The 27,677-nt window shown below is 42.3% G+C and overlaps 1 protein-coding gene across 1 annotated transcript in view; it reads left to right on the top strand.

Moving 5' to 3' along the window:
- Positions 1 to 27,677, top strand: part of DOCK2 (dedicator of cytokinesis 2) — a 404,121-nt gene that overhangs the window by 71,916 nt on the left and 304,528 nt on the right. Inside the window, exon 23 of the mRNA XM_001500101.7 lies at positions 25,852 to 25,960. Within this exon, the coding sequence (XP_001500151.1) occupies positions 25,852 to 25,960 (109 nt within the window). The remainder of the gene's footprint in view (positions 1 to 25,851; positions 25,961 to 27,677) is intronic.

The following is a 27,677-nucleotide window of genomic DNA, read 5'->3' as shown; positions in this document are numbered from 1 at the left end:
TATGGTGAAAAATTTCCAGGAATCTATATTCAATACTAGAGGCACTGGGAGTAGGGAGAGCAGAACTCAGGGAGTTTGACATTTATTTGGCTCTAGGAGGTTGTGCATGACAGATGAGCTGGTGTTTGCAGTTGACCTGTCTGTCCTTGAGATCCTTGTGGCTAACAAGTGAGCGGACATGTTAGAGCACCTAAGAGATTTGATGTTTTATGGTCAGTATTACAGAGGTTGGCTGTGCTTTTGAAGGGCTTTAAAGATGGAGGCATTCAAATACATCCTACAAAAGAACAATTTATGTTCATCCTGGCTATAAGGCAAAGCTAGGCAAGGATTTGTTGTACAATTAAAGATATTCCAGGATTTTTATTCCTAATCCTAGTTCTATTTATTGTAGTTCTGTTCTCACCCAATCTTCTAGGAGACCCAGACAACTATACCCCAGCCAACAAATGTATGATCAACTTGGTTGTGTGTGATGGAAAATAAGAGAAGACATACAAAGAATGTATTGTCCAGATTCTTTTCAGTGCAGATGAAGAACATTCAACTCAACCTGAGATATAGAGAATAGGACTGTATTTTATTTCATATTATTGAAAAATCCAGGGGGTAGATTGACCTCAGGCATGGCTGGATCCAGATGCTCAATGTCATTGGGATAGTCTCTGCTTCTCTAGATATTAGTTCTGCTTTCCTTTTGTTGATTGTCTTCTGAGGCAAATTTTCCAATGTGGAAGCTACTGGAAGCCTCAGGTTCCTATTCTAACTTAAGCAACCCTAGGTTCCTTGTTGTTCCAGCAAAATCCTATGCCAAGAACTATCTTGGGTTATGTGCTAAGGTCTTAAAGACTGTGACTAGCAGAATGAATATGTAGATTGTGTAGTTGTGGTCACATGTGCACATCTGGAGCCATAGGTTGGTCAGCCTCTTGTAGTATGAACTTGCTTAGTTGGAGAGATGGTTTCCCAAAAGAAAGTAGAAGTCTGTACTCATCATTTTGATCATGATGATGGATGGGCTACAAAAGTTTCATCCTCAACAAGGCATCTGAAATGTGCGATCATTTGGAATTCTCCTAAAACATTCTTTGAGATCTCAGGTGATGAATAGAAAAGAGATGTGTATCTTGAACCATGTCTCAAAACATGTGTCACTTAGGTTATTCTAAAAGTGAAGTATCTGTTTCAATTCCTCTGCTTTGTCAGTTAGTCAAGACAGAGAGTGTGTACTGAAGTCTTAAAGGTATTCTTCCAAGTTTGAGAGATACTTGTCAATTATTTGAAAACCTATAGGAGACAGCTGTGGGTTTTTCTAAGGGTTGAGTTTCTTGGAGGACTTCAAGGGTTCAAACATTATAATTCCAGATTAATAAGCAAAGATGTATTATCTCATCTTGCAAGTGAGAACTTCAGATCTACAAGAAGAACATATCTTTTCCATTTGTCATATCTTCTGCCTGAGTTTTTCCTTTGGTTTTTTTATTTTACTGTTTCTCCTTCCTTCCTTCCTTGCTTGCTTCCTTCCTTCCTCCCTCCCTTCCTTGCTTCCTTCCTTCCTCCCTTTCTTGCTTTCTTTCTTCCTTCCTTCTTTCTGTCTTATCTCTCTTAGTCTTTGTCTCTTCCCTCCACTGGAGCAAAGAGCATTTGTATGTTTGCTTTCTTCTTCTCTGCCTCAATGCATGTCATCTTGCAGAACCTCTAGTTCTTCATTCAGTTTAAATTCAATGCTGCAGGAACTCTTAGTGACTTTTGGCTTCTTAAGAGTGGAGCAGTCTGTTATTCCTTGCTGTATCCCCAGGATAGCATGTAGAACATCACTGATACTCATAAAATTCCTGTTGGATAAGGTGCATTTTGGGGGCCTAAGGGAATGCATTTGGTCAGAAGAGCTGTCTCTAAGGTAAACCAGGCCTAATCCTGAATCCTGTCTCATGAACAAAAATGTGGGCTGACCTGCAAGGAAGGTCTAGGACCCCTTGCTGAGGGAAGATAGGTTTCCCATGTCTTTTCCATTTTAGGCTCTTTAGCAATGGTTTGCTCTCCAGTGGAGCATCAAGGACATTGAGAAGTGATGGAGGTATTGCCCTACACTAGGTGGGCATTGACTTGGGAAACTAGAAAATAAAATGTTCAATGCTTTGAGATTTCTAAGCCAGCTGGTGGGAAATTGTAAGATAATCATTGCTGTTGTGTCTGGCATTATGTTTCTGTTTCCCGTTATTCCTTTGTCTTCTTCCCTCACGTGCATAATTGCAGCTGATCTAGCTCTCGTTAGTTGTTCCCTTGCCATTTTTTCTTTGCACATACGGCATATAAACATTTGCAAGGACTAGGGATTTTCCTGGATCAATATGGAGGATGCAATTGGATAAGGGAGGGAGAGAAGTTGTTTAGAAGGATTAGAAGTTTTTTTTAGGGTTATTTATTTCTATCACATAGCCAAAGAATGCAATTTTCCTGTCCCTTCTTCTTCTGTCACTAGCTACTGAGTCAAAGTCTGAGACAGGTGTTTCTGGGCACAGGCCTGTGCCATAGCTGCAGTGGAAGCTGGCAGAGCAGCTTTGAGTTTCTGCCATAAGGAGGCAGGCTTAAAAATACAGGAAATTCCTAAATTGTAGGATGTCTGTTGAAATGGTCATAAATACAACCAACATCCACTAGGCTTTTCTAGAACGACTGAGGCCCTGGGAGGTATAGAGCGTAGTGAGGAGCATTCAGAAAGAGCTGAAGTGATTATCGTCTAGGCATTGAGCTTCATTACAAAACTCCTTGTGGTACCTTTTATCCTGAAGCTCAGACAAGCAGCTGAACTGATCCCCAAGGTTCTGAGCTGTGGCATTACTCAGTGTCTGGAGCAGCCTGTGCTTCCCTGATCCCCCTCCTGCTGCCAGGCATGTAGAAATGAGACTGCAGCACTTCTGTGAGGATGGCTCTCTAACAGCGAGAAGCTCCAGAGCACCGTACTGCAGTAGGCTTGCCTCCCTCTTGTCTGTGTTCCTTATAAACCCTAATGCTCCCATAGACTAGACACAGGAGGCAATGTGGGATAACGGTTATGTTCACATTGTACTGGTCAGTGTTGGTCAGTGATGGTCACTGTTCACGTTGGACAGACCTAGGAGGGGTCTGTTCACATTTCTGTCCCTGTAAACCTGGCTTAGTGAGTTACCTAGACTCTCTGAGCCTCAGTTTCCTCATCCATAAATGGGGATAAACCAGCTCTTAGTGTTTTGATGATGAAATGAGATTACATGTACAAAGTTCTCCATGTAGTATCTGTACTTATTCCATAAATGTAATAAATGTTACCATGTTTTCACCTGGGAAAGACAGCAAGGGTGCTTGTTTCAAAACTCGGGTTTAAATTAGTAAGAGGAAGTTCTGGTGTCTTGTTTCATGCTCAAAATTTGGCTTACTGCGTATGCTATCATAAATATTTCTTGCTGTCTATTTTTTAGGAGGAAGAGATAGCTTTACCAGGCGGCTGTTTTTTTTTTTGTTTTTTGTTTTTTGGGTTTTTTTTGCTGAGGAAGATTAGCCCTTAGCTAACATCTGTTGCCAATCTTCCTCCACTTCATATGTGGGTTGCCACTACAGCATGGCTGACAAGTCATGTAGGTCTGCCCCTGGGATCTGAACCCTCAAACCTGGACTGCTGAGGTGGAGGGCACTAAACTTAACCACGAGGCCATGGGGCCAGCCCCTGTCTATGCTTTTTGAGGACCACAATGTGGAGACTTTTAGGGTGCATGAATTTAGCTCGGTCTGTTGCTGGCCCATTGGGTGGGTCCTGCTTGTGTTTGCTGCTCTCACTCACCTGTGTGTGTGTGGTCAGGCCCCTTTGGCCCAAGCAGCCATGTTCCCAGCTCTCTTTTCCCTGCTTGCTCGGTCTGTCTTTTCTTTTGCATCATGCCTTCTGCTCTCATTACAGATCTGCTTATTCAGTGCTTGCTTCCTCCTCCTTTTCCATGTAATCCCAGTCTCCTGGGGTTGCTCTGGCCATCCACCAACTCCTTCACCACTCTCATCCCCACCCCCTTTGCTTATGTGAGGCAATGGTGGAAGGCACAGTCTCCAGAGCTCAGCTACTTAGGTTTGAATTCTGTGTTTGCATCCTACCACTACCATTAACTAATGTTTATGACCTTGGGCAAATCATTTAATCTGCCTAAAGCTCATTTTCCTTGTGTGTGAAACAGGCATGTCTGCAAACACCTCTGCAGGGTTGTTGTTCAGACAAAATGAGCTAATGGGTCACACTCAGCACTTAGCACAGTGCCTATCACACAGCAAGTGCTGGCGGTTATTATTACCTGCTAAGTGCATTTCACTTATTATCTCCATCAGTCCTGACAAAAATCCTATGGAGAACCTCATCTCCTGCCTTCATCTCCTCCTACTCCTCACTCACTCCATGCCAGCCTCAAAGGGCTCCTCTGCGCCCTTCCCGTGGGATCTGCTTGCTCAATCCCTCGCCTCTTTCACATCTTTGCTCACTATCCTATTTAAAATTTCAGCCGCTCGCCCCAGCACTTCTGATTCCTCTCCCTTTTATTCTGCTTTTTTGTCTTCTTTTCCCTGCCCATATAATAACCCCATGTTAACATATTATACAATAATTAATTATGCTTTTGCTTACTGCCCTCTCCCTGCTAGAATATCATCTCCAAGTGAACAGAAGTCTGACTGTCTCACACTGTATCTGAAGCACTGAGAACAGCACCTGTCATGTAGTTGGCATTCGTTCAGTGTGAAATGGGACATCATTTCTATCCCCCTTTCACAGATAAGGAAGCTGAGGCATAGATTCAAATGCAAAGGTCACACAACTAAGAATTGGCAGAGTGAGGCTTCACATTCTACTTCATCCCGCTATGCACACCTAAGAACCAGAACTTTTCCCAGACCACGCAAGTGTGGTTGGCAGAGAGGAGGGCCTGTCCTGAGGGACCAGCTCCACTCAGAAAGGTCGACATGCTGGGTGCTGAGAGGCACAAGGTTGCATGGGTTTAGGTGCTGTCATCCCCAAGCACAGTAGGATTTCAGTAAAGGAAACAATGACTTGGAGCAGGAGTTGTCTGGGAAGACGTCCTCACCATTATGAAAAACCTGTCCAGGCAACAGTGACTTCATCTTCGTATCCTCCCAAGGAATGAATAAAGAAAAGCTGACCTACCGCTGGCCCAGGCAAGCTCACACTCCTTGGAAACTGGTCACTGGTCAGGGAAAGAGAAACACGCTCAGCATCCTGATGCAAGCAGTAGCATCTCCGGGAGTCATCCTGTCCTGCTCCCCAACCCTCACTGGGAGCCAGGAAGGCCAGCCATGGTCTGCCCAGTGCCATTTGCCTGCACTGGGGCTGTACCTCCATTAACAGAGGCATCAAAAGAGCACGGTTCACACCTCTAGCGGACACCCCAAGTCTGGCTTACTTCACCCAGGGCCAAACACTATTGCCCTTTCTCTTCTTGCCTTCAGCATCAGATGACCTGATGGTCTCTGATGCTCTCTTTTGCCTTTTTATTTTGCATCTTGCTTTATTCCACCCACCCCGCCCCCACTCTCAGTCCCTACGTTACCTTTCCACCAGTTCAATTTCTTCTTATGTATATATTATATACTAGTTTATCCTCCAGGTCATGAATATATTAGGCAGCAGGATTGTCTGAATAAAGCTCAGGCGACCCCAGTAGCCTGCAGTCAGAGGGAATACATAAGCCTTTGCCTTTTTAAACAAATGTGAATTTAACTCGAAGGCACTTGCCAGTGTGATTTGTTTTCATTGTTTATGTATGAATAAATATTACAATATAATCATCTGTTTATGCTGAGTGGAGGCTGGAATGCTGGTCACATCGCTCTTCCTGTTTCTCCTGCATGTAATTTGTTTCTGTGTTAATGCCATTTATTCCTATGTAAGCCTCTGTTTTCAGTTTGAATATAATTTCACTTTTTGATGACAGTAATGGCTCAGTAAACTACACAATTGTAGTTAATGAAATTATTTTATGATAACATTAACTGGCAACACATCAGAATGGAAGAGAAAACTGTCATTAAAGGGATATTGTCAAACAGTTACTCCTCTTTAATTTATCATTTTATGAGTTGCTACAGTGCAGAGGGGGAGCTAACAGCCTGTTTCTTACAAACATATGTGAAAGTGTTTTTTAAACTGTTAAGTAAGTTGCCGTTATCATAACATGAAATTGTGCACATGCATGTACTTTTAAATAGTGCTCTTTTTCCTTTGCATATGGAAACATTGGTAAACTTTTATTGAGCACCTGTTGTGTCCTAGGGACTTTGTTAAATGCTGGGAGCTCTGAAATTAATGTCAGACTTCCTCAAGTAGCAGCAGCTAGTGGACAAGAAAGACATGCATACCAGCAATAAAATCTCACTTCCCTGGATTAAGCAATGCTCAGTGATATGATACAATGGAGGCTTGCAAGTGGTTCCTAGAGAGCAGACAGGTTTGAATGACAAACTCCACCTTGGAGGGATAGGTAATTCTTCTCAGAGGAGGTGATGTCTTAAACTAGACATTGAAAGGTATTTAAGAAGCCCACCCTTGGGAGAAAAGAGAATCACGAATTCCAAGTAGAGGGAACAACACATGAAATAGGACTTCCAGTTACGCCTGCTACTCCAAGGTACCATTTATTAAGTTCCTCCTCTTTGCTTGGCCCTGTATCATTTTCTCTCTATTTCACTTAAAACTCACAACAACCCCGCAAAGTGTAGGAGTTAATTTGTATTTATTTTACGGAAGGAGAAATTGAAGCTCAGAAAGGTGCAAAAAGTGACTCTAAATCACACAGCTAGACATTGACAGAGAGGGATCTGCTACCAAAGCACAGGTTCTTTGTGCTATTCTGTGCCCAGCCATGAATAGCACGTCTGTGGAGAAAAGTGGCTAGTGGGTGAAGCTGTGGTGGTGGAGGAGTGGGGATGTGGATGATGTGTCTGAAGAGGTAGGCTGGAGCTAGATTGTGAAAGATGTTGAATGCCAGACCAAGGAGATAGCCTCATCCTCTACACTGGGGGATATGGACATAGATGCTGCCTTCCATCCCCAGAGCACAGAGTGAACACCCCAGCAGGTATACAAACTAATCCACTGGGATTGGGTAAAAATATTAAAATTTCTTTATTTTGTCCCAAGATGAAGAAAGTAAACTTTATAAACATCTGACTTATAATTAGAGTAGTACATGGATATAATTTATAAATAAATAAGCATCTGTTGAGAATCATGCTTGGAATTTTTTTCTTGTAGGAACGGTTTAGAAACTTCTGCTTTTGGCAGCAGGAGCCATTGACGTTCTAAAGCAAGGGATTATCATGCTTAGATTCATGTTTTAGAAAGATTACTGTGGAAGTAAGGTGAGTACATGGAAGGTGGCATAGAGGAGGAGAGGCAGGAGATGGATGATGAACCTATTGCAATAGTCCAGGCAAGAGGACTTGAACTGAGGTCATCGCAGTGGGGCTGGAGAAGAAGGAAAGGAAGAAGACAGGTTTATAGATGGCAGGATTGCCTAAACTAATTGAATGTGGGAGTGAATTGCAGGAGAGGGCCAAGTCAACTGATCTGAGGCTGAACTGTGTGGCCCATTTGGTCAGACATTGCTCATCAGCATGATAAGTACAGGGGAGCAGCAGGTTTGAGGGGAAGATGATGTGTTTGGTTTGAGGCAGTGAAGTTTGAGGTGATTATTGGCAGAGCCAGATGGAGATGTATAGTGGGCAGTTAGTTACAGATTTGAAGTTCAGGAGATTAGAGAATGGGGATACAGTTTTGGTAGAAATTGATCTAAAGAGGTATTTGGAGCTATAGCATAAGGTGAGAAAGCCAGGAGATTAGCATGTTGAAGGGATGGAGGAGGGGAGAGTCTCAAGGAAGGAGGATTGAGGACACAGAGGAAGCAGAAGGATTGGCATTCCAGAAGCCAGTAAAGTGAGCATTTCAAGGAGGGAATGTCAGCAATATCAACTGCTCCAGTGAGGTCATGGGGACTGAAAACTGATCAGAGGCAAGATGTTTGCAGTTAGGGGGTCTTTGGTGAGTGAGCCAACCCTTTCCTGGAGCTTAGCATCTTTCCTAATATCCAGTCAGGAGGCCATCACAGGGCAGAGGGATCAGGGCTTTGAGGTGCAATCGATTTCCCATCATCTGCATGTGAATTACTTATCTTGTGGGTTGTCCTTTGCCACGTTGTTGTTCCCCCTGCTGATCCTGCAGATGCTAGGTAAACTGTTCCCTATTTGGCACCAATCTCATACTCTGCTCAGAGCAAAGTGTAAGACACTGGTCTTGTCTGCTTCCATTGTCCCTTTAAATGGCTTAATTTTGCTGAACAAGACTATCTGCTGTAGATAGTAAAGGGAAAAGCCGCGGAGGACATAAGATTTTTATTCTTTCAGGTTGAAGTGGTAGACAAGTTCTTTTTCTTTTTAACTCCTTGTTAGAAGCCTGGGAGCCAGCTTGCTGGCAGAATCCTTGCCTTCGTGCAAAAATGGCTGTTCCTGTCAAATGCTAAGGCTGATGTTCCTCAGAGAATGCCTTTGGTGGGAGATCAATTTACTGAATAAATATGTAGATTTAGGAAACGTGTTTGCAAATGCCCTATAACTAAATATGAACATGCAGGATAATAAAGGATCTAGTTTGCCAGGGGGGTGAAATTCACCAAGCTAACATAATTGTCAGGGATACTGAACTGAATCAAGATGTCTAGATGTACTTTGTGACCCACTTCAAATGCACTTGAGGCAAGCATCACCCCAAAGTAGAATTTATTTCTTTAATAGGAAATAATATATTTCTCAGTTGTTGGGCTTGCTGCTTATTGTGTCTTTGGGGTGGACAGAAAATTAAAAATGACTTAGTTAGGAGGTGTGTAAGATCACTGCCCTTCAAGTCCCCAAACGAGTCCCTCTGTCTCTCAGCTCTACTCTCCTAATATAGCTGGTTGCAAAGACATATTCATTCACTCATTCAATAAACATTTTTGAGTCTTACTATTTTGCCAAGTTCTATGCTAGGATACTGCAGTGGACAAGACAGATGTAGCCCTGCCCTCATGCTGCCTTTATATAATACTGGGGGAAACCAAAAATAAAATAAACAAATACATCAAGTAGTTGCAAACTATGATAAATGTCAGTAAGGGAAATAAGCAAGTAGTTGAGGTGGGTGGTACAGTGTAATGGAGAGGAATCCCAGTGACTCCCTCTGTTGCCATGGGTGACCGACTTAACCTCTGGCCTTAGTCTCCTCATCTAAAGTTGAGATTACCTCACAGTATTATTGTGAGGATTCTGAAGAAGTGATGTTTAAACTGAGATGTGAAGGATGGGAATGAATAAGCCATGCAAGGGTTGGAAGGAAGAGTTCTTCAGGGAGGAAAAGTCTGGGCAATAAGAAAAGTCTTGAATAAGAAAGAGGCTCGAAGTTTTTCAGAAAGTTAGAGAACACTAGTGTGGCTGAATATAGTGAGCAAAGGGGAGGAAAGGAGAAAGATGAATTTAGAGAGACAGGCAGAGCCTACCATGCAAGGTTTATTCTAAGTGTCTTGCAAGGTTCTCAGAAGGCATTTAACTGAAAATACTTGCGTGTGAGGTAGCATGCTAACACTTAGATGGCGAGGAGGACTTGTGTCACGTGCCACATGGATGGATTGGTGTCAGCTGCCTGGTCTCCTGTTGAGGAGAACACTGAGTCTGAGTTTAGAGGGAGCTGTACAGGGAGCTGTGACTGACTAGAGGTACCTGAAATGGGCAGATCAGGGAAGTGACAGAATTGTTAATCCCTGGGTTAATTACACAACCCTGGATATGAGTAAAGGGCTCTGAGGTCAAGCAGAGTTCATATTGTCCTGCAAAGTATTTGTGTTTTAGATTATAGTAATTCCATAGTTATAGTTAAAAAGTGTGTTTTCATTAGATTGTAGTAATTCCATAGTTATAGTTAAAAAGTGTGTTTTCATAATACTGATAAGCCTGTTTGGTTACCTCCTGTAAGATACACAGACATAAACCATCCATTCTTTAATTAGGTTAGGGAACAGATGTAGCCTGTGCTTCCTCAAATCATTGGGCAATCCCTCTTGTTTTTCTTGCAATCTCTCAACTCTGCTAAAATTATTGTTTTATAATTAGAACATTTACTGTTTTTTAAAGCCATATATGTTTCAGCCACCATGAATTTTTGCTTGCAGTTTGGACAAGTTCTTTTTAAATATATGCTTATAGTCACTTCTCAATTATCTGTTAATTTATGGATCTAAAGACCCATATTACCCCAAGTAGCAGATATTGTCAAAATCATTTGATTACATCACCAAAGGGCACTCTGCAGAGGTGCATACTCATGTACAGGTGACCTTTTCCTCAGGAGGATGTTCTTCCAAATCACAATTTGCTGGGCTAAGTAATATCATTAATTATTATTTCCTGATTTCCTATCAGATGGACGTTCTGGAGGGAGGGCAGACCTGCCGGTCTTGAGTCCCATAGCGGTGATAAAAATGAAGAGCTTGCCTATAATCAAGTATATTTTGTGAATAAACCACAGATGATAACTCTATTATGTCAACAATTAAGAATATCCCAGATAGCATGAACACATCGTTTTATAGCACTGACCTCTCTCTCTTCCTGGAAACACTGTCTTCCCTTGGCTTCTGCAACAGAACTCTCTTTGTATTCCTCATACTTCTCAGACCCTTTGGACATCCTAAATACTCAGATTGGCTTGCTCCTTCTCTCACTTAATTCCCTCTCCCTAGGTGAACAAATTCAAATCCATTGCTGCGCTCACCGCTTCTATACAGCTAACCCAAAAATCCCACCTGACCTTTTCACTGAGCTCCACATCTGTGTATCCAATCATTTACTTCAAATCTCCCACTTTCATATCTCAAAGGCAATGCAAAGTTAGCATAACCAGAACCAAACTCACAATGTCCCCCATTTCACTGAATTATAATTCAGCATGTTGCATGAGGCAAGAAAATCCTACTTTTTTGACACTTTGTTTTTTTGTTTCTTCCCGTAAAATCCACAGTCAAGTCTTAGCCTTTTCCTCTCTTAAACGTCTCTCAAACTCAACCACCTCTTTCCATCTTCACTACCAAGTTGAAGTTCTCGTCATCTCACACCTGAGTTACTGTGTTAGCGTTCTCTAATGGCTTTGCCGCCTCCATTCGTGTCCTCCTGTGGTCTGTTTGCTATGGAGTCTCTTGAATTTCCTAAGTAGACAATTATTAACTTCTGTAAATATGGAAAGGTTTGTTTCTCCCTTCCTAATCCCAATTCTTTTTCTCCCTATCTTACTGTATTGACTAGGATTCTAGGTCAGTGTTGGATGAAAATGTTGATACATATTATGTATTTGATTTTTTAAAAATTTTAGATGCCTTTTATCAGTTTAAGGAAGGCCCTCTCTATTACGACTTTGATAATAATGTCCAACATGAAGCAATATTAGATTTTATTGCTTGTTAGATTAGATTAATAAAATATTAGATTTTATTAAGCAGATTAATGTTTTGAATTTATTTCTACCATCTTAGCTGTGCATACTCGCGACCACTCTGAATTTTGTCCTTTATTTCCTTTTTTTCTTTGTGTCTTTTTGGATTGTTTTCAATTTTCTCACATACTTTTTCCTCTTTTCTGGTTTGAAAGTTACATTTTATATTCAATTTCATTAATGGCTACCTACATATTCTATCGTACATATTTGACTTAATAAAATCTAAAGTTAGTATCTTTACAGTACCCCTGAATAATAAAAGAATTTTAGAAGACATCACTTCTCTCTTAAATGTTATGCCAGAATTGTGTAGTATTTTAGTTTTGCTTGTTTTTTTGTGTGTGTGTGAGGAAGATTGACCCTGAGACAACATCGTTGCCAATCTTCCTCTTTTTGCTTGAGGAAGATTGTCATTGAGCTAACATCTGTGCTAATCTTTCTATGCTTTATGTGGGATGCCACCACAGCATGACCTGACGAGCAGTGCTGGGTCCGAGCCCGGGATCCCACCCTGTGAACCCCTCGTGCCTGAAGCTGAGCCCATGAACCTAACTACTACCCCACTGGGCCGGCCCCTAGTTGCTTTTTTTTCTAATGATCCACAAATTAGACATTATTATTGTTTTAAACAGTACTGTTTACATATTTTTACCAATAAAAAAGTTCAGTACCACTGTGCTATACACTTAAAAATGGTTAATATGGTAAATTTTATGTTCTTTTTTTGTCACAATAAAGAAAAAATTCATCACTCCACCTGTCATCTTTGACCTTCTGTATTTGTTTTCCTTCTCCTTGAAGTAAATCTTTTATGATTAACCTTAGTAAATTTTATTGGTAAAGTCTCTCAAGCTTAATTACTCTGATTTTATTCTGAAACTTGGAAGGAAGTTTTCCTGGACGTAGACTTCTAGCTCTTTTTGTTTATTGTGATCTGCTGTTAAGGTTGACTGTTGGCCTTACTGTGATTTCCTTATAGGCATTCTGTTTTTTTCTCTCTACTGGCTTTTAAGTTCATCTCTGTGTCTCTGATGTTCTGAAGTTTCACCATGATGTACTTAGGAATGAGTTTGTTTATTCTGCTAGAAGTTAGTTTTCCTGAATCTGAAGTTTGGTATTTTTAATACCAATTCCAAAAAAATTCTCACTCATTATTCTTTTTAATATTTGCGTTGTCCACATATATTCACTTATCTCTCTGAAATGTCAACTAACGTATGTTAGACCTCATTATATTCTCCATGTCTTGTAAACTCTCATATTTTCTATCTTTTTCATTTTGGGGGTTCCTTCTGCCTAATTTCTTTAAACCTATTTTCCAGCTTACCAGTTTCTTTCTTTTGCTATATCTAATATGCTATTTAACTCATTGACTAAATTTTTTTCTTTATTATATTATTTATTTTCAGAAATTCCATTTAGTTCCTATTCAAATAAAATTTTTCATTTTTATAATTGTTTTATTTTTTATCACATTTTCAAGCATCCTTTTATATTTTGAAGCATATTAAAAATGAGATTTTATGTTCTTTGTTGTCTAATTCCACTAGGAGGAGTCTTTTTGGGTCTGATTCTGCTGTCTATTTTGGGTGACCCTCATTCCTTATGCACTTTGTTGTTATTATTATTTTTTTTTAAGATTTTTTTTTTTCTCCCCAAAGCTCCCCGATACATAGTTGTATATTTCGTTGTGGGTCCTTCTAGTTGTGGCATGTGGGATGCTGCCTCAGCGTGGTTTGATGAGCAGTGCCATGTCCGCGCCCAGGATTCGAACCAACGAAACACTGGGCCGCCTGCAGAGGAGCGCGAGAACTTAACTACTCGGCCATGGGGCCGGCCCCTGTTGTTATTATTTTTTTAAAGCTAATTTTCCTTGGAACTTTATCAGTTGTTATATTTTTTTAGTCTTGAATTAAAGTTTTTATTTTCCTCCAAAGAAAATCAGAATTTCCTTCTGTTGTTCGCCCGGGGGCACTAACAACCAGAGACCTCTTAAAGTTAAAATTTCTGGTTGTGGATCCAAACAAGGAACATGAATTTGGAAAAAACAAAAACAAACAAACAAAAACACAGATGAAACAAAACCCAGGTGAGGCCTGGCTTGTGGTAAAGAAATGTCCATGGAGGTGTGCTTTCCTTCTCCGCCCAGCACCAGGGAGCCGGGGTTTCCTTGCTGTTCCCTTTCATGCAGTGGATTCATTCCTCACCCTCCTTTACAGGAAGGTGTAACACTTTGGGATGCCAGCTTTATGCGAAGTCTCCAATAAGCAGGCCCTAGGATTGATCTCGTCCCTTGTGCTCCCCAAGCAGCCGTCTAAACGGAAGTTTAAGGACACTGGGTTGAGCAAATGCCTGGGGGCAGACGCTGGCCTTATTGCTCTGTGACTGCCCAGAGTCTCGCTTTTGCTTTGCATTTGTCGTCTGTGGATTCTTTACTTTCTTGACGCTTCACCAACTCATTTTGAACCTCCAGCTTTGGTAGTCATTTCCACTGAGAGGTTTTCCATGCATTTTGTCCACCACATGGTCAGAAATAGAAGTCTTTGAACTTACTGCCGCCAGAATGATCTCTCCACCGTTCAGATCTAATCTGGGTGCTCACCTTCTTAAAACCCTCTAATTTCTTCTTATTGCTCTTAGGATGAAGACAAAACTTCATGTGGCCTGTGAGACTCTGGCCCCTGGCGGCCTGCCAGTCTCCTCTCACCTGGCTTACCCAGATTTTCTCTGCTCCGGATTCAGGGGCCTTCATTCAGTCCCTCTGACCCACTCTGCTGCCTTCTGCTGCAGGGCCTGTATGCTTGCTGTTCCTGTGAATGGAATGCCCTTCCTTCTCCTTTTCTCCTAGTTTTCTCTTATTCTCCTTTCCTGGGTCACCTCAAGCATCACTTCCTTAGGGAACCTGACCCTGTATTTTCTGGCGTGGTCAAATCCCTTCAAATTCTCATTGCCCATGTGTTTTGTCTTTCGAGTATGCATCACAAAAAATATTTGTTGAGCACCTACCATGTGCCAATCATTGTGCTATCAAGGAATTTATAAGGAGAAATAAAAATCAACACCAAAATATGTAAAATGACAACTGTGATACATATTTGGGTGTCTACTTTTATTTCTCCTTAAAAATTCCTTGATAGCACAATGATTGTCACATAGTAGGTCCTCAACAAATATTTGTTAGTTGAATAAATTATCTTATGGAAACCCAAACATCTGCTTAAGCCAAGTAAAAGTTGCTCTTCTCCTAGACTTTAGAGATTCCATTCTTTTTTAGTTTTTCCTTCTCTCTTCCCTCATGGCTTGCTTCCTGGGGTAACTGATTGTTCTCTGCATTTGGTCTTAGGACAGGAATGCACAGCTGGGTCAACAAGGTCTGGTGACTAAAATGCAGCCCTGGATTTTAAAGCTCTCCTGTGTGGGTCAAAGCCTCTCTTCCTTGATCAACAGTCCCTCCTCCAAAATGATTTAATGTAGTAATCTAGTGCCTCCTCATTGTAACAAGGGTTAGAAGTTGGCCTCTCCTAAACCCTAGAAGCCAATAGAGAGCATGTTGAGGGCCCTGCCCTGACTCACACTGGAGCCTTTCTCTGCTGCATGCATCGCATGCCTTGCTTTTCTGAACTTGAGATTTTGCCATTTCCTCCCATTTTGGAAGGCATCCATAGGGCAGGAGGAATGTGTGCCTTATAGCTAATTCACAGGTCATCTCAGGGCCTGGAAATCTAAAGATGGTAAACAGCTTTTTGGTACATGGATGTCTCTCAACTTTTTTAGAATTGCTCTTAGAACCTACAACTTCTAAAAGGCCTTTAACTCAGCATTTATCTTGCATACTGGGCCCTAAAACTTGGTTCTTCTTTTTAAGCCATTGAGTTGATAATGAATGTTTCTATCTAGTTGAAATATTTGTCTAGTGGTAGAGGTTCAGTTTGCTTTAGCAGTCAAGTATTTATCCTACAAATATTTATTGAGTAGCCTCTGGGCCATTGTGCCGGGCACTGGAAATACGGCAATGAATTGGATAGACTCAGACCTGGTCTTCATGGGATTTTTAGTCTAGCTGGGAAGGGAGGCATTACACAGAGAGTCATGTGGATGCATATGAAATCAAGGGGAAGTGTGTGCAAGGTGCCTTGAGAGCATGTAATAAGGAGATCAGATCTCATGATGGGGTCAAGGAAGTGTCCTGGAGGAAGTGCTATCTCAGCTGTGACCTGAATGATGAATAGGAGTCGGCAGGTGAAGAGGAGGAGGGTGCAATCACTGAAAATAAAGCTGGAAGGAGGTCTCTGAGACAGCAGGGACTTGACTCAGTTGAGTTGTGGAAAGGCCAAGGTGGCTGGAATTCAGTGATGGAGGGAGAGAGTAGTAGGAGATTGCCTGGAGGGAGAGGAAGGGGCAGATCTTGAAGATCCTTGAAGGTCAGGCCATGGTATCTGGACATTATCCTGAGTAAAATGGGGAGCTATTAAAGGATTTTGAATAAGAGAATGATAAGATCACATTTGTGTTTTTAAAATAGTCCCTCTGACCGTTGTGTAGAAAACGGATTGAAAAGGGGTAAGAATGAAGGAAGGGAGGTGGGTTCAGAAACCCCTACAGGTGAGACGTGACAGGGACTTGGACAAAGTTGGTACTGATGAAGATGAAGGATAGTAAATGTCTTTGGTGACTATAGTTAGCAATACTGTATTATATACTTGAAAGTTGCTAAGAGAGTAGATCTTAAGTGTTCTCACACACACAAAATTGTAATCATGTGAGATGATGGATGTGTTAACTGATCTTATTGTGGTAATCATTTCACAATATATACGGGTATCAAATCATCATGTTGTACACAATGTTAAACTTACACAATGTTATATGTCGATTATATCTCAATAAAGCTGGAAAAAATGGCTTTGTGAGGTGGAATTAATGGGACTTGATGGCTGAATGACATTCAGGCTCTTCAAGATCCACTCTTACCTACCCATGCTCTGACTTGGGCACGTGTGGGGGCCATATGCTGTGCTGGGGAATCTGCAGGGTGAGCAGGCTTGGTCTTGGATGATGGGCATGCCCTAGCTGACTCTTTAACAATAGAAGCCAGTTAAGAATCCTGGAGGTTTCCCTCAATGGTCATGTGGTCCACTTAGAGATGAGGGAACCAGCACCCAGAGTGAAGAGACCTGCTAAAGGTCACAGCACACAATAATGCTGGAGTCTGGTTTAGAACTCAGTCCTGCGGACCCAGACCACTGCTCTGTCTGCCACACTGCCCTCTGCTGGCAGCTTTTCTGGCCCTCAGCCATCCTGCTACTCAAATGAGGTCTCCAGAAACGCAAACCTTAGCTTGTCTGAACTCGACACTTCCTCAGGTGTTCCAAGATTTCAAAACAAAGAGTTTTACTGCACATGTATTTTTAAAACCCAAACCATTAGTAAGGAAAATGTTAAAAATTCTATTTAACTCCGTACACCAAATGTCAGGACTCTCACTGGGACAGAGCAGGAAGCCTGAGGTTAATTATTCTTCTCAGGAAGCTACAGACTGAAAGGACAAAGTTCAGATGCTCTTGGCATCACCACCGTTTAGAATAATAATAACTTGACATTTCTTAGGCAATTGTCTCTCTAGCTGCAGTCCATGCCAGGAACCAAGAGGTAGGTGAGAAATCAGCGTCTCAATTCTGTATGGAGGGAAACCTGCCTCCACGTGCATGACCTTGAGCTACATCCCCTGGCTCCAGCCCAAGTTCCCACAGTGAGAAGGAGAGAATTCAGGAAAGGCTTTGGGGAAAGGATTGTTGTAGAAAGGAGCTGGGGGGCAAGAAACATTCACCCCAAAAAAAGAGTAGACATCTCTTTTTAAAATTAAACGTCATATTTACTCGTTTAAAAGTCAGGATATAACGTAAAAGTGTATAAGGGGGCTGGTGACACACACTATCCCTTTTATAAAAGTAATGAAATTATCAATTTAATGTATAGATTTCCAGACTATACTAGGGGTGTGTGTATGTGTGTGTATGAGTAGTCATTCTGCAACTTAATTTTTTTTCTGTCATTAAAAAACTAAAGGAAGAGGGGCTGGCCCCATGGCTCAGTGGTTAAGTTCGCGCGCTCCGCTGCAGGCGGCCCAGTGTTTCGTTGGTTCGAATCCTGGGCGCGGACATGACACTGCTCGTCGAACCACGCTGAGGCAGCGTCCCACATGCCACAACTAGAAGAACCTACAACAAAGAATATACAACTATGTACCGGGGGGCTTTGGGGAGAAAAAGGAAAAAATAAAATCTTTAAAAAAAAAAAAAACAAAAACTAAAGGAAGAAATGTTAAGAGAAGCAATCAAAACCTCATTTCTTCCTGGAACGCACGCTTTTAGACCAACTGGGACTAAAGAGAAAGAGCTGGAAGGTCTCTGCTGAATATGAGCTTCTCTTTCAAGTAGATGATGCAGTCTATATTTTTCTCTGTATGTCTTGGAATCATGGAAGTGTGTGTGTGTGTTTCTATCTTGAGGAACATTGCTTTGGGAACACTCAATTTCTAATTATATTGAGGGAAAAACCCCTGAATACCATTTTTCATGCTAATGGAGAAATTTACTTAAGTGCAGAATTATGCAACTCAGTTCTTCTTCCCAAATTACATAAAGGCTGTAGATCCTCTCAGTAGAATGAAGGATGGCACGGGGCACCCATCACACTCTATTCATAACTTAGAGTTCTTTTGAAGGCTTTTGCCTGCATCTTATTACCTACTTACTATTAATTTATTACACAGGGTTGCTGTATTTTAAAAGTAAAGTGAATGTTTTAGATGGATTATTTTTTTTTCATTTCTTCCATATTGTTAACTTCTATTTTTTTACGTTGGCTGTTTACGCTTCCATCTGAGGCAGTTTTTCGTCAGGGGTTGCATTAATTTTGTGCATTCATTCTAGACATTTTTACAAACAGGATCCCCACATGTTGAGTTTGTCTTTTTTCCTCTCATCTACAACTCTTTCTTTCCTGGGGTGATTTACAGGAAGAAGACTGTTTAGTAAAACTCGTTTGCAGTTTGCTCTAAGGGGCAATCCCTCCTCAGATGTCAGCCTCCGGAAAAGTAATAGCTCAAGTGGAAATAATTTTGTCATTGACAAAGGATTCGCACCAGGAGCTGGTCTCAGCCCTGCCTATCTGCTGTTGGTGGTATTCAGTTAAATGAAGTCTGTGTGGAGTTCTCATGGCCGCCAGGGCTGCTTGACAATTCGCTGACGAAATCGTACTTACCCTAGCCTTTCCTTACATAGTATCCGTCTGGTATAGCTTTACACTTTCTCTTCTGACAGAACAATGCTTTACATTTCAACTTTGTTAGCCTCTGAAAGAGAATGTCTCTGGCCATTATTGAGCTGGACAGCTCACTCCAGTCTCATTGTACCAAAATTCCACTTCTTAATATACAATTTCTGATTCATTTCAGGTCTGTAGACCTTGGTGGTGGGAGAAGGGATGGGGTGGTGACAATGACCATGCAGGGAAGAGGTGGATCAGGAAGGGGACCTTCTCTTGCATGAGACCTTTCCAGCTCTCTTGCTGTGACTTAAGTGTGCCTGCTGAGTGCACTGAAGGGATTCTTTCTATAAGTCAGGTCAATAAATGCAAGGATGATTTTCAGACAGACTTAGCCACAGGTTTCGCTACAATTCTTCTTCTTCTCAGGTTGGAGGCATTGGAGAGAGAGAGACAGAGTGAGAGAGAGAGAGTAATCACTCTTCTGAAACCACGAATGGCTTCATGGTTCTTTTTGTAAAATCACTAATTTACACCTACTTTAATAGAGCGAGTTATTGGCTTACGGGTCTTAACATCAGCCAATCTAAATTCACCTTGAATTTAGAGCTCAAACAGAAAAAGTTTCGAGCCAGCTGTCTAGCTTCCCTTGATAGTCCCATGCATCATCCCCTGGGCAAATGGTGCTTTCCTACTCACTCTGACTTGTTCCAGTTTCAAGCAATCGGCTATTACTTTTCTCTGTTCTCTGGAGGCAGTACTGCCTAGTGGTTAAAAGAGTGAAATTTGGAGCCAGGCACTCTTGGGCTCAAATTCTGACTGTACCACTTACTAGTTGAGTGACCTTGTGCAGTTAGCATAGTGCCTGGGTACATAGCGAATGCTTAATAAGTAGCAGCTGTTAGTAGTAATAATAGTCTTAGTAGTAAAAGTAGTAATAATAAATAAAGGCTGCATAGCTGAAAATGGCTGTTAATACCATCCTTGAGGTCTTATTTGGGTACTGTTAAAATTAGCTAGACTGTAATGAATTCTGGATTCATAAGACATTTCTGTACAGCTACATTGAAGGTGCTGAGCTTCATTCATTCAATAATTTATCACTGGTTGATGCATTTGTTTATAACTCACTTTTGACATTCCAAGCCTATCCAAGCTAAAAGTGAGGATATTATGACAAAGTTAGCCTTGATCTCTGTCTGCATGGAGTTTATATACTAGTGGGGAAGACAGGCAAGCAAGTAGTGATGATAAAGAATGAAGTGTTTGGACAGGGAGGGCTCAACTGCTGTGACCATCTGCATTAAATGCTGTGTGCAGTGCATATCATTCTTCTAACGAAATTCACCAAATAAGTGGCTTGCCTTCTGCAGTATTCCTCAAGCCCTAGCATCACTGGGGACACAAAAGCATCTTGACTTGTGTGGTAAGGAAACAAAGTGGTAAGGTGTGACCTCATTGTTTGAGTAATTTTGCTCAGTTCCAGGTAAGATCATGGAGACATTTAAAATAGAGTTTTCATTTTAGAAACCTTCCAATTAATCTGGTCTTGCTCTCAGGCACTTGTGAAATGAGTCAGGTGTGTGTCTCGCCAAGAGCAAATTTAGGCAAAGATGTGACCGGGTGAGGGAGGCAGAGGGAGGCTGGGGCCCAGGTCTCCTCCTGCAGGGCATTTCCGGGACTGCTGGGGAGGAAGGGAGGAGGTGGAGAAGACAGGCTGTGGTGGTGGCATGGGAGGGCAGGGTGCTGAGGGCAGAGAGGTGCCCCTGCCCCTGATAGGTGGCTAACTGTGGTCAGTGTCAGCCAGAGACCTTGTCTCTCCCTCTGCTCTTCCATTCCCCTTGTTCACGCCTCTTTAAACATTTTTTTCTTTTCTCATATGTCAAATGTAGATAATAAGAGCCTCTGTCAAATGAGTTAATCCATGTGAAGAACTTAGCACAGTGACCCTTAGGAAGTGCTCAATAATAGTCTTAAGCTTTTCTTATTCAGTTTTTCTCACTATATAGCAATACATGATATCCCTGTTGGCTTGCCTCATGATTTCTCTGGGGATAGGGACTGAGACTGACATGTTTATCTCACTGCAGTGCCTGGCACACAGTAGGTGCTCAATAAATGGTAACTGTCTTTATGAAGATGCTGATTTCTTTCTCCTTAATGCTTAGGAAGCAAAAATGGGTGGATCAGAAGAAAAATATACAGTATAACAATAGCTAATATTTATTGCGTGTTTACTATTGCTAGGCTCTGTGTGAATTTCTTTACACACATTATTTGATTGTAGGACCACCTTATGGGGCTGACACCATTTTACTAATGAGAAAACCGAGCCTTCTAGAGATTAAGAGACTTAATCAAGGTTATCCAACTAATAAGCGGCAGAGCAGAGTTTGGAAGCTATCCAGCCTTACCTAAATTTCTATATTGCCTCAAAGAGGTAGGGAAGAAACCAGGAGGATGCCTATGAATGTGGTTCAGAGGACCTTGAAGTGGCCAACGTGTGGAAAATGAGATGAAATCGAGATGCCAGGAAACCCTCCACCCCTGGATTCTAAAGCAAATCTTCCTGCTAGCTTTCCCAGCCTGAGGTTGCCTTGTTTAGATGCTGCTCTCTTGGGCCACCGGCCTGAGGTTGGCATCTCCATTTTCAGCTGAGGCTTTATGTACCTGCATGGAAGAGGTGGTGCAAAGCATTGTACACACCGTATGGGGCCCTATTTGCATTTAGTGAGTGCTCAGCTGTGCACACTGTCTCCTTAATGAATCACATGCAAGCTGAGCATCACTATATTTATCCACGCCCTGGGAGCTGGAGTGCCTGCTGTGGTTGGACTCGCATGCCCCAGAACAGTGCCTCGCAGGTTGTTCTAGTTTTTCTTGTGGTCAGGGCCTTCGGGCCCTTCAATAATTCGTTCCCTGGCAGAATCAGCTGGTTTCTGAAGCATCTTTCTGGGCGTTCTGAGGCCAGAAAAAACATTTCCCTCCTGAAGCTATAACAGAAACCAAGTGCTAAAAAAGGACCTTGAAACTACGTCTGCTGTGCCCTAGACTTCAAGGCCACATTGAAAGCCTTGCAGATAGATGAGGCTTTATTTTTCTTCCCTCCTCAAGCTTCTCAGGGGAAGTGCTGAATGCCCCCACCCTGTCATTAGTTTATTTCTTCCACATAATCTAAAACCCTTGTGTGTTTTTTTCCTTAATCACTCTTCCTTTGAAATATCCCTTTTATTTATGTACACTCAGATCAGAGAGTTTGCCAATATGATCACTTCTGTGCTCAGGAATGAACAAGAGGAATTAGAATAGCTGATGTTTAGTTAACACTTATTAAGTGCCAACTACAGTATTAAGCACTTGAAAGGCATTGTCTCACTTTTTTCACTTCAAAATATCCCTTTGAGTGAGCACTGTATCTCCATTTTATCAACAGGAACTAGGTAAGATTCAGAGACGTAATTTGTCTGCAGCCACACAGCCAGTGTATGGAGGGTCTGGCTAGCTAGTAAAGCCCTTTACACTAAATATCTTTTTGTTTCCTTTCTTCTTCCCAAATTTAGTCATTTCCTCAAACTCTTCTTCCCATTCCCACAAACTAAAACCCCAGGCTTAAAAATTGACACACACACACACACACACACACGACTGATAAGGCTGCAACAATTTTGCTTAATGATGTAGCCACTGTAAAATGCAGGCCATTTCCCCACAGAATTGTTTTTATCCTTCATAAAGTTTCAGCAGATGCATAAGGTATTTCCTTCCCTAGACTACAGTGTGGTGTTAAGGTACTTAACTTGTGACATGAATAACAAGGAACAGGTTGGATTCCCACTGAGGCAAATGCCCCAATCTTGGCCTCATGGGATCTGTGTCATCTGCCCTCCCCTGTTAAATTCATCAGGGCATAGAAGGAGAAGAATGCTGAGTTCTGGTTGGAGCTATACCACTGGTACGGTTTGTGACCTAGAGCAAATCACGTATGTCTTGCTGGTAGAAATTAAATTCAATTTCCTGCAAAGTTTAAAGTTGAGTGGACAGCCTTGACTTGGTCTTATAACCCCAAAGTCTCTTTTCCTTCCCACCTTAGTCAAATAACATTTAAAAGACAGCAGTGAAGCCAGTCACTTCCGCACTCTGGCCCACAGTTTCTTCATCTATACATAGGGAAGCATGGACTAAGTATTCACTGGCCTTACCCACAGGTCTTGGTTTAGAACCCCAGGGAGCTGCAGGAGACTGCCCTTCCCACCCAGCAGAGTTCTGACTAGACACAGGTTGCAATGAATCCAGGGCTAGTCTAAGCAAAAAAGGGAGTTTACTAGAAGGATATTTGCGTAGTTCATAAAATCCAAAAAGAGTTAAATAACCAGACACAGAGAGGTTGGGAACCAGAGCAGCCTCAGGGATCTCTTCAGCAGGAGTTCACAAACAGTCCCCCTGGAGCAGTGCCATTAAGATGACTCCCAGCAAAGCCCATTTTTATGTTTCTCTGTGCAAATAACAAATTCCAGGGAGGGAGCCACCATGGGACCATTCCGTTACGGAAGGTGGGGGTGGGTAGGGTCAATCAGCAGAGAAAAGCTGCTGGAGGCCATTCTTGTAAGTGGCACAGGTGGTTCTCAAGAAGAGGACCTGGTGGGAACCCCCACACCCTGCCCTGCAAATGCACAAATAAGTGTACCTTACAGAGAAAGTCCACGTATATGTAAATAGTGGTGAATCCACCACGGGTAGCCATGTCTGTGTGTTAAATGTGGGTGGGAGATACCATAGACCAGTAACAGCAATTACGACGTGCTTTATAAATGTTTTCAGGCAGCTGTGGCTAGAGGAAAGGGTAACAGATTTCAAAGGAAAAAGGCTTGGAGGATGAACAATCTGTTAGCTTAGCTGGGCACAAACAAAAACAAACAGCACTGTCCCGTGAGGAAACCATCACCACTTTGAATTAGGATTCTCCCTTCCTCCCTGCTACGTCTGGTCCCATCTTTTCCACTTTGATGGAATTTGGGCAAGTTTCAACCTCTTGAGAGTTTTCTGTGTCCTTATCTGTGAAATGGGAGTGCTGGTAATAGTAATAACCCTACTCCTGCAATTAACAACAGCAAGACAACGGCTGATATTCACTGGGGCCAGGCACGTGCCCAGCACTTCACTTGTGAGCTAATCTCCTCACAATCCTTGGACACAGTGCTGTCACAGCCTACATATTGTAGGTGAGAAACTGAGACTTAGAGGAATTGAGACAGTAAAGCGTAGAGCAAAGTGGTGTACAGACTGATTGAGAGGGTGGGCTCAGGAGCCCCATGGCCAGATTTGAACTCTGGCTCTATCGCTTACTGGCGTGGAATCCTTGGGCGTGTTGCTTAAGCTACATCAGTCTGTAAAATGAGGCTAATGATAGGGCTCACCTCATGGTGTAGCTGTGAGGGTAAGTGATTTAACATATACAGGCAGTGCCTGGGGCAGAGTGATGCTCTGTACTCTGTAATGTTTGCTATTATTAATAAGGTCTTCAATAGTACGGAGGCTGGAGCCCAGAGCTGACTCACTCTAAAACACATACTCTATGGCAGACATCTCTGTACTAGCAGGACGAGAAGCCACTTCGGGCCTCCTGGCTCCTCTCACAGCCTTGTCTCTATGACCTTGAGCTAGATACCCAGAAAGTCAGCAGCAGCTGCCGGGTCCCTGTAACTGGAAGCTTCAGCACTGGCTTCCACTTAAGCTTCTTACTTCAGGAGGGTTTTAGGAAGGAGTTAGGTAGGAAAAAAGAAGAGGAAGAGAGAGAGTGATGAAGACAGAGAGAGAGATGGAGTCAGAGAAAGAAAAAAGCAGAGATAAACAGAAAGACCTACAGACGGAGAGTGAATAATACTCAGAAGAAGATAAACAGAAAGACACACAAAGACAGAGAAAGGAAGTAGAAGAGAAGCAGAAAAAGAGAGAAGGGGGGTGAGGTTCTGGGTGGGGATTTACTGGAGACAGCGCTGAGGTGGCAGTGATGGACCGCTCGTCCTGTGGCTGATGGAGCAAACAAACCCGTTAAGTGTGTCAAGGCTTTATCTAAGGAAAGCACCTTTACCGCAGCCAGCAGCCAAGTGGAGTTTGACTCTGTAGGGCTGTGACGGGAGACGCTGTTCATCGGAATTGGAGACAGGAGCGCTCTTCTCTGTATTTTGCGCAGGATGCCACAGATTAGGCTGTGGATTTTTCATGCTTGGCGATAAAGGCTTGTTTGGAGAGGCCTTAGGCTGGACAACACTCCAAGGCTGGGCCAAGACGGCGATAAGACTCGGGGGCCTGGAGGCTGTTTTTATACAAGGGGGCAGTTTCTACAGAAAGTCACATGCATCTATTAGTACAGGTCTTGAAAACCTCTGGAAAGTTACCCATCAGAATGTTAACAGTCGCTAATCTCATGGTAGGATTAATAAGGAGTCTCACTTTATAAGTAATGCCTTTCTATTATGTTTACATTTTTTACAACAACAACATAGGGCCTTTACGATCAGAGGAACAGAAGGTTTTAATTAGGTAACAAGTACACTCCTGAAATGCAAGGTCAGGCTGCTAGTCGGAAACAGGCATGTCTGTGTTCCTCTCACAAGCCGGCAGGGGCTAAGTGGAAGAGCAGTGTATGTGACAATATTTCCCCTTGATGTTTCCAAGACACTTTGGAAATCTCATGACCACAATTTCCCCTCTGATTGTTGCAAAAGGGTGAAATTATTAATGTCCCCTCAGCTGGGACAACTTTCATTCCTTTGAGGTTCTTTAGAGTTTAAAAAAGGAAGACAGGAGGGGGTGGATTTATTATGCTGAGTCGGTAGGAGGGTGCCTGTTCTGCGTGGTGGGCATGTTTTTCCCTTGAGTGAATTAGGCTTGCAAGGACTGCTGAATGGATGCCCTCTCTCCTTCAGTTCCTTTCTCCTACCCCTTTCTCCTTTCAGTTTTAAATGAATTTGTGGCTGGCACACACTTTCAAAGATATTGCCTATTGGCTGGACAAATGACCCAGATGTGTCTTCTTTCAGGCTTTACGAAGGCAAGGAACAGATGGAGTTTGAAGAATCCATGAGACGGCTCTTTGAATCCATCAACAACCTGATGAAAAGTCAATATAAAACAACCATCCTTTTGCAGGTTGGTTTACCCTAAAAAAAAAATCTGTCTTGTGATAAATAACAGAATGGTGATATAGTGTCTACTTTTGCTTAAATACACAGCCTAGTGTTAATTGAAGGCCTGGGCTGGCCACGTGGTATAAGGAACATGAACACCAAGGGCTCCTCAGGGCATGAGAAAGCACATCTATTGTTTGTTTCCCATGAAGGTGGCAGTGTCTCTTTTAAAGTAGCTCTGAAGCTTTTGCTACCTGAGAGGAAATAGGTCAAACCAGATCTACTTCTAATGGTGAGAGTAGTTAAGGTGGCAGTCTCTTAAATCGTCCACTTTTTATTGTCAACAGCCTAACCTCAGGTGCCCTTTTGGGATTAGAGAGTCTCCTTGTAAACAAGAGATACTTTGGAGAGAAGGGGTCTTCTCATTTAGTGGGTCATGATGCTAATCTACAAACTCCGTAATCTTGGAGAAACCTTGAGGGCTACTCCTGTGTTTGAAAAGGAGTTGAGCAGCAGAGAAGCAGTTTCAGGAAGACTTTGTAACTTTCACAGGATATACCTGCAAGTGCTCAGGAGGTGCTGCCTCGTGGGTTGTGAATAAGAAAACCCAAACACGTTTATCTAAACCAAGGAGTTAATGCAGATTACTTCTTCTTCTTTTAATCAGCGTTATCCTCTTAGTTGCTAATTTAAATATCCACTATGCCTGGGATTTCCCAGCTGATGGCTGGAATGAAAGAGGTACTAGTGTTCAGCTAGAATGGAGATGAGGAGGCAGAGGTAGAAGTCTGTCTAGGGAGCATTTGCTGCTCACGCCATGGGCTCCAAACTTTGCACATTAGAATTGCTTGGGGATCTTTAATAAATTTTGATGCCTGGCTACCACCAGACATTGTAACTTAATTGGTACAGAGTGTGACCAGGCCAAGAGGAGTTAAAAAAACTCCCCAGGTGATTGTAATGTGAAGCAAAGTTTGGGAATCACTTTACTAATAGCTTCCTTTGATTTAGCAAATGCTGTGTGTGTATATAGAGGAGGGCTTTGTCTTATTCATCACTCTATCCTCAGCATCTAGAACAGTCCTAATACATAGCTGATGCTTAATCAATATCTGTTGAATGAGCAACCCTCACAATAGGCATTAAGATTGCCATTTTATACATGAGGAAACTGAAGCTCAGAGAGTTGATACCACTTCCTCCAGGCTCCTTTGCGGTGAGGGGTATGGTTGGGATTCAGATCACTTCCTGCCTAGCTCTAAAGACTGTGCTCTGAGCTGCTACATTACACTATTTTTTATCCTATTCATTTAGCACCTACTGGGCATATGAGTGTTTTCTCTGGGATGACTGGGGACTGCAGTGTAACAGTTTTCACTTTCCCTTCCCTCTTGCCGTTTTGTTGGTTTTTTTGTAAGTCTTTTCTCTATTCCTCAAACTCTCACCATTTTAAAGCAAAGAGAATAATAGGAGCAGGAGACAGCATGAAGAAATGTGATAAGAGCCCGAGCTGTCACCCTGCTTGTATCATACTGGAAGCATCTGAGTTCCAGTGAGAGGCCACACAGTGTTAGGATGTCCGGCGAGAGCTGAGCATGGCAGGTTGCAATGAGAGAGATTATAGCATTGAGTCAGATCTGAAATAGGCTCCAAGGAAGCTGACGTGTGAGAGAGCAGAAATGATGAACAAACACAGAGGAAGCCAGTTGGTGGAGAGAAGAAAGGAGTAAATGCTCCAG

Source organism: Equus caballus, chromosome 14 (assembly GCF_041296265.1).
Source record: "Equus caballus isolate H_3958 breed thoroughbred chromosome 14, TB-T2T, whole genome shotgun sequence".
In the NCBI taxonomy this organism is placed as follows: Eukaryota; Metazoa; Chordata; class Mammalia; order Perissodactyla; family Equidae; genus Equus; species Equus caballus.
This window is presented reverse-complemented; position numbering and strand designations above follow the sequence as displayed.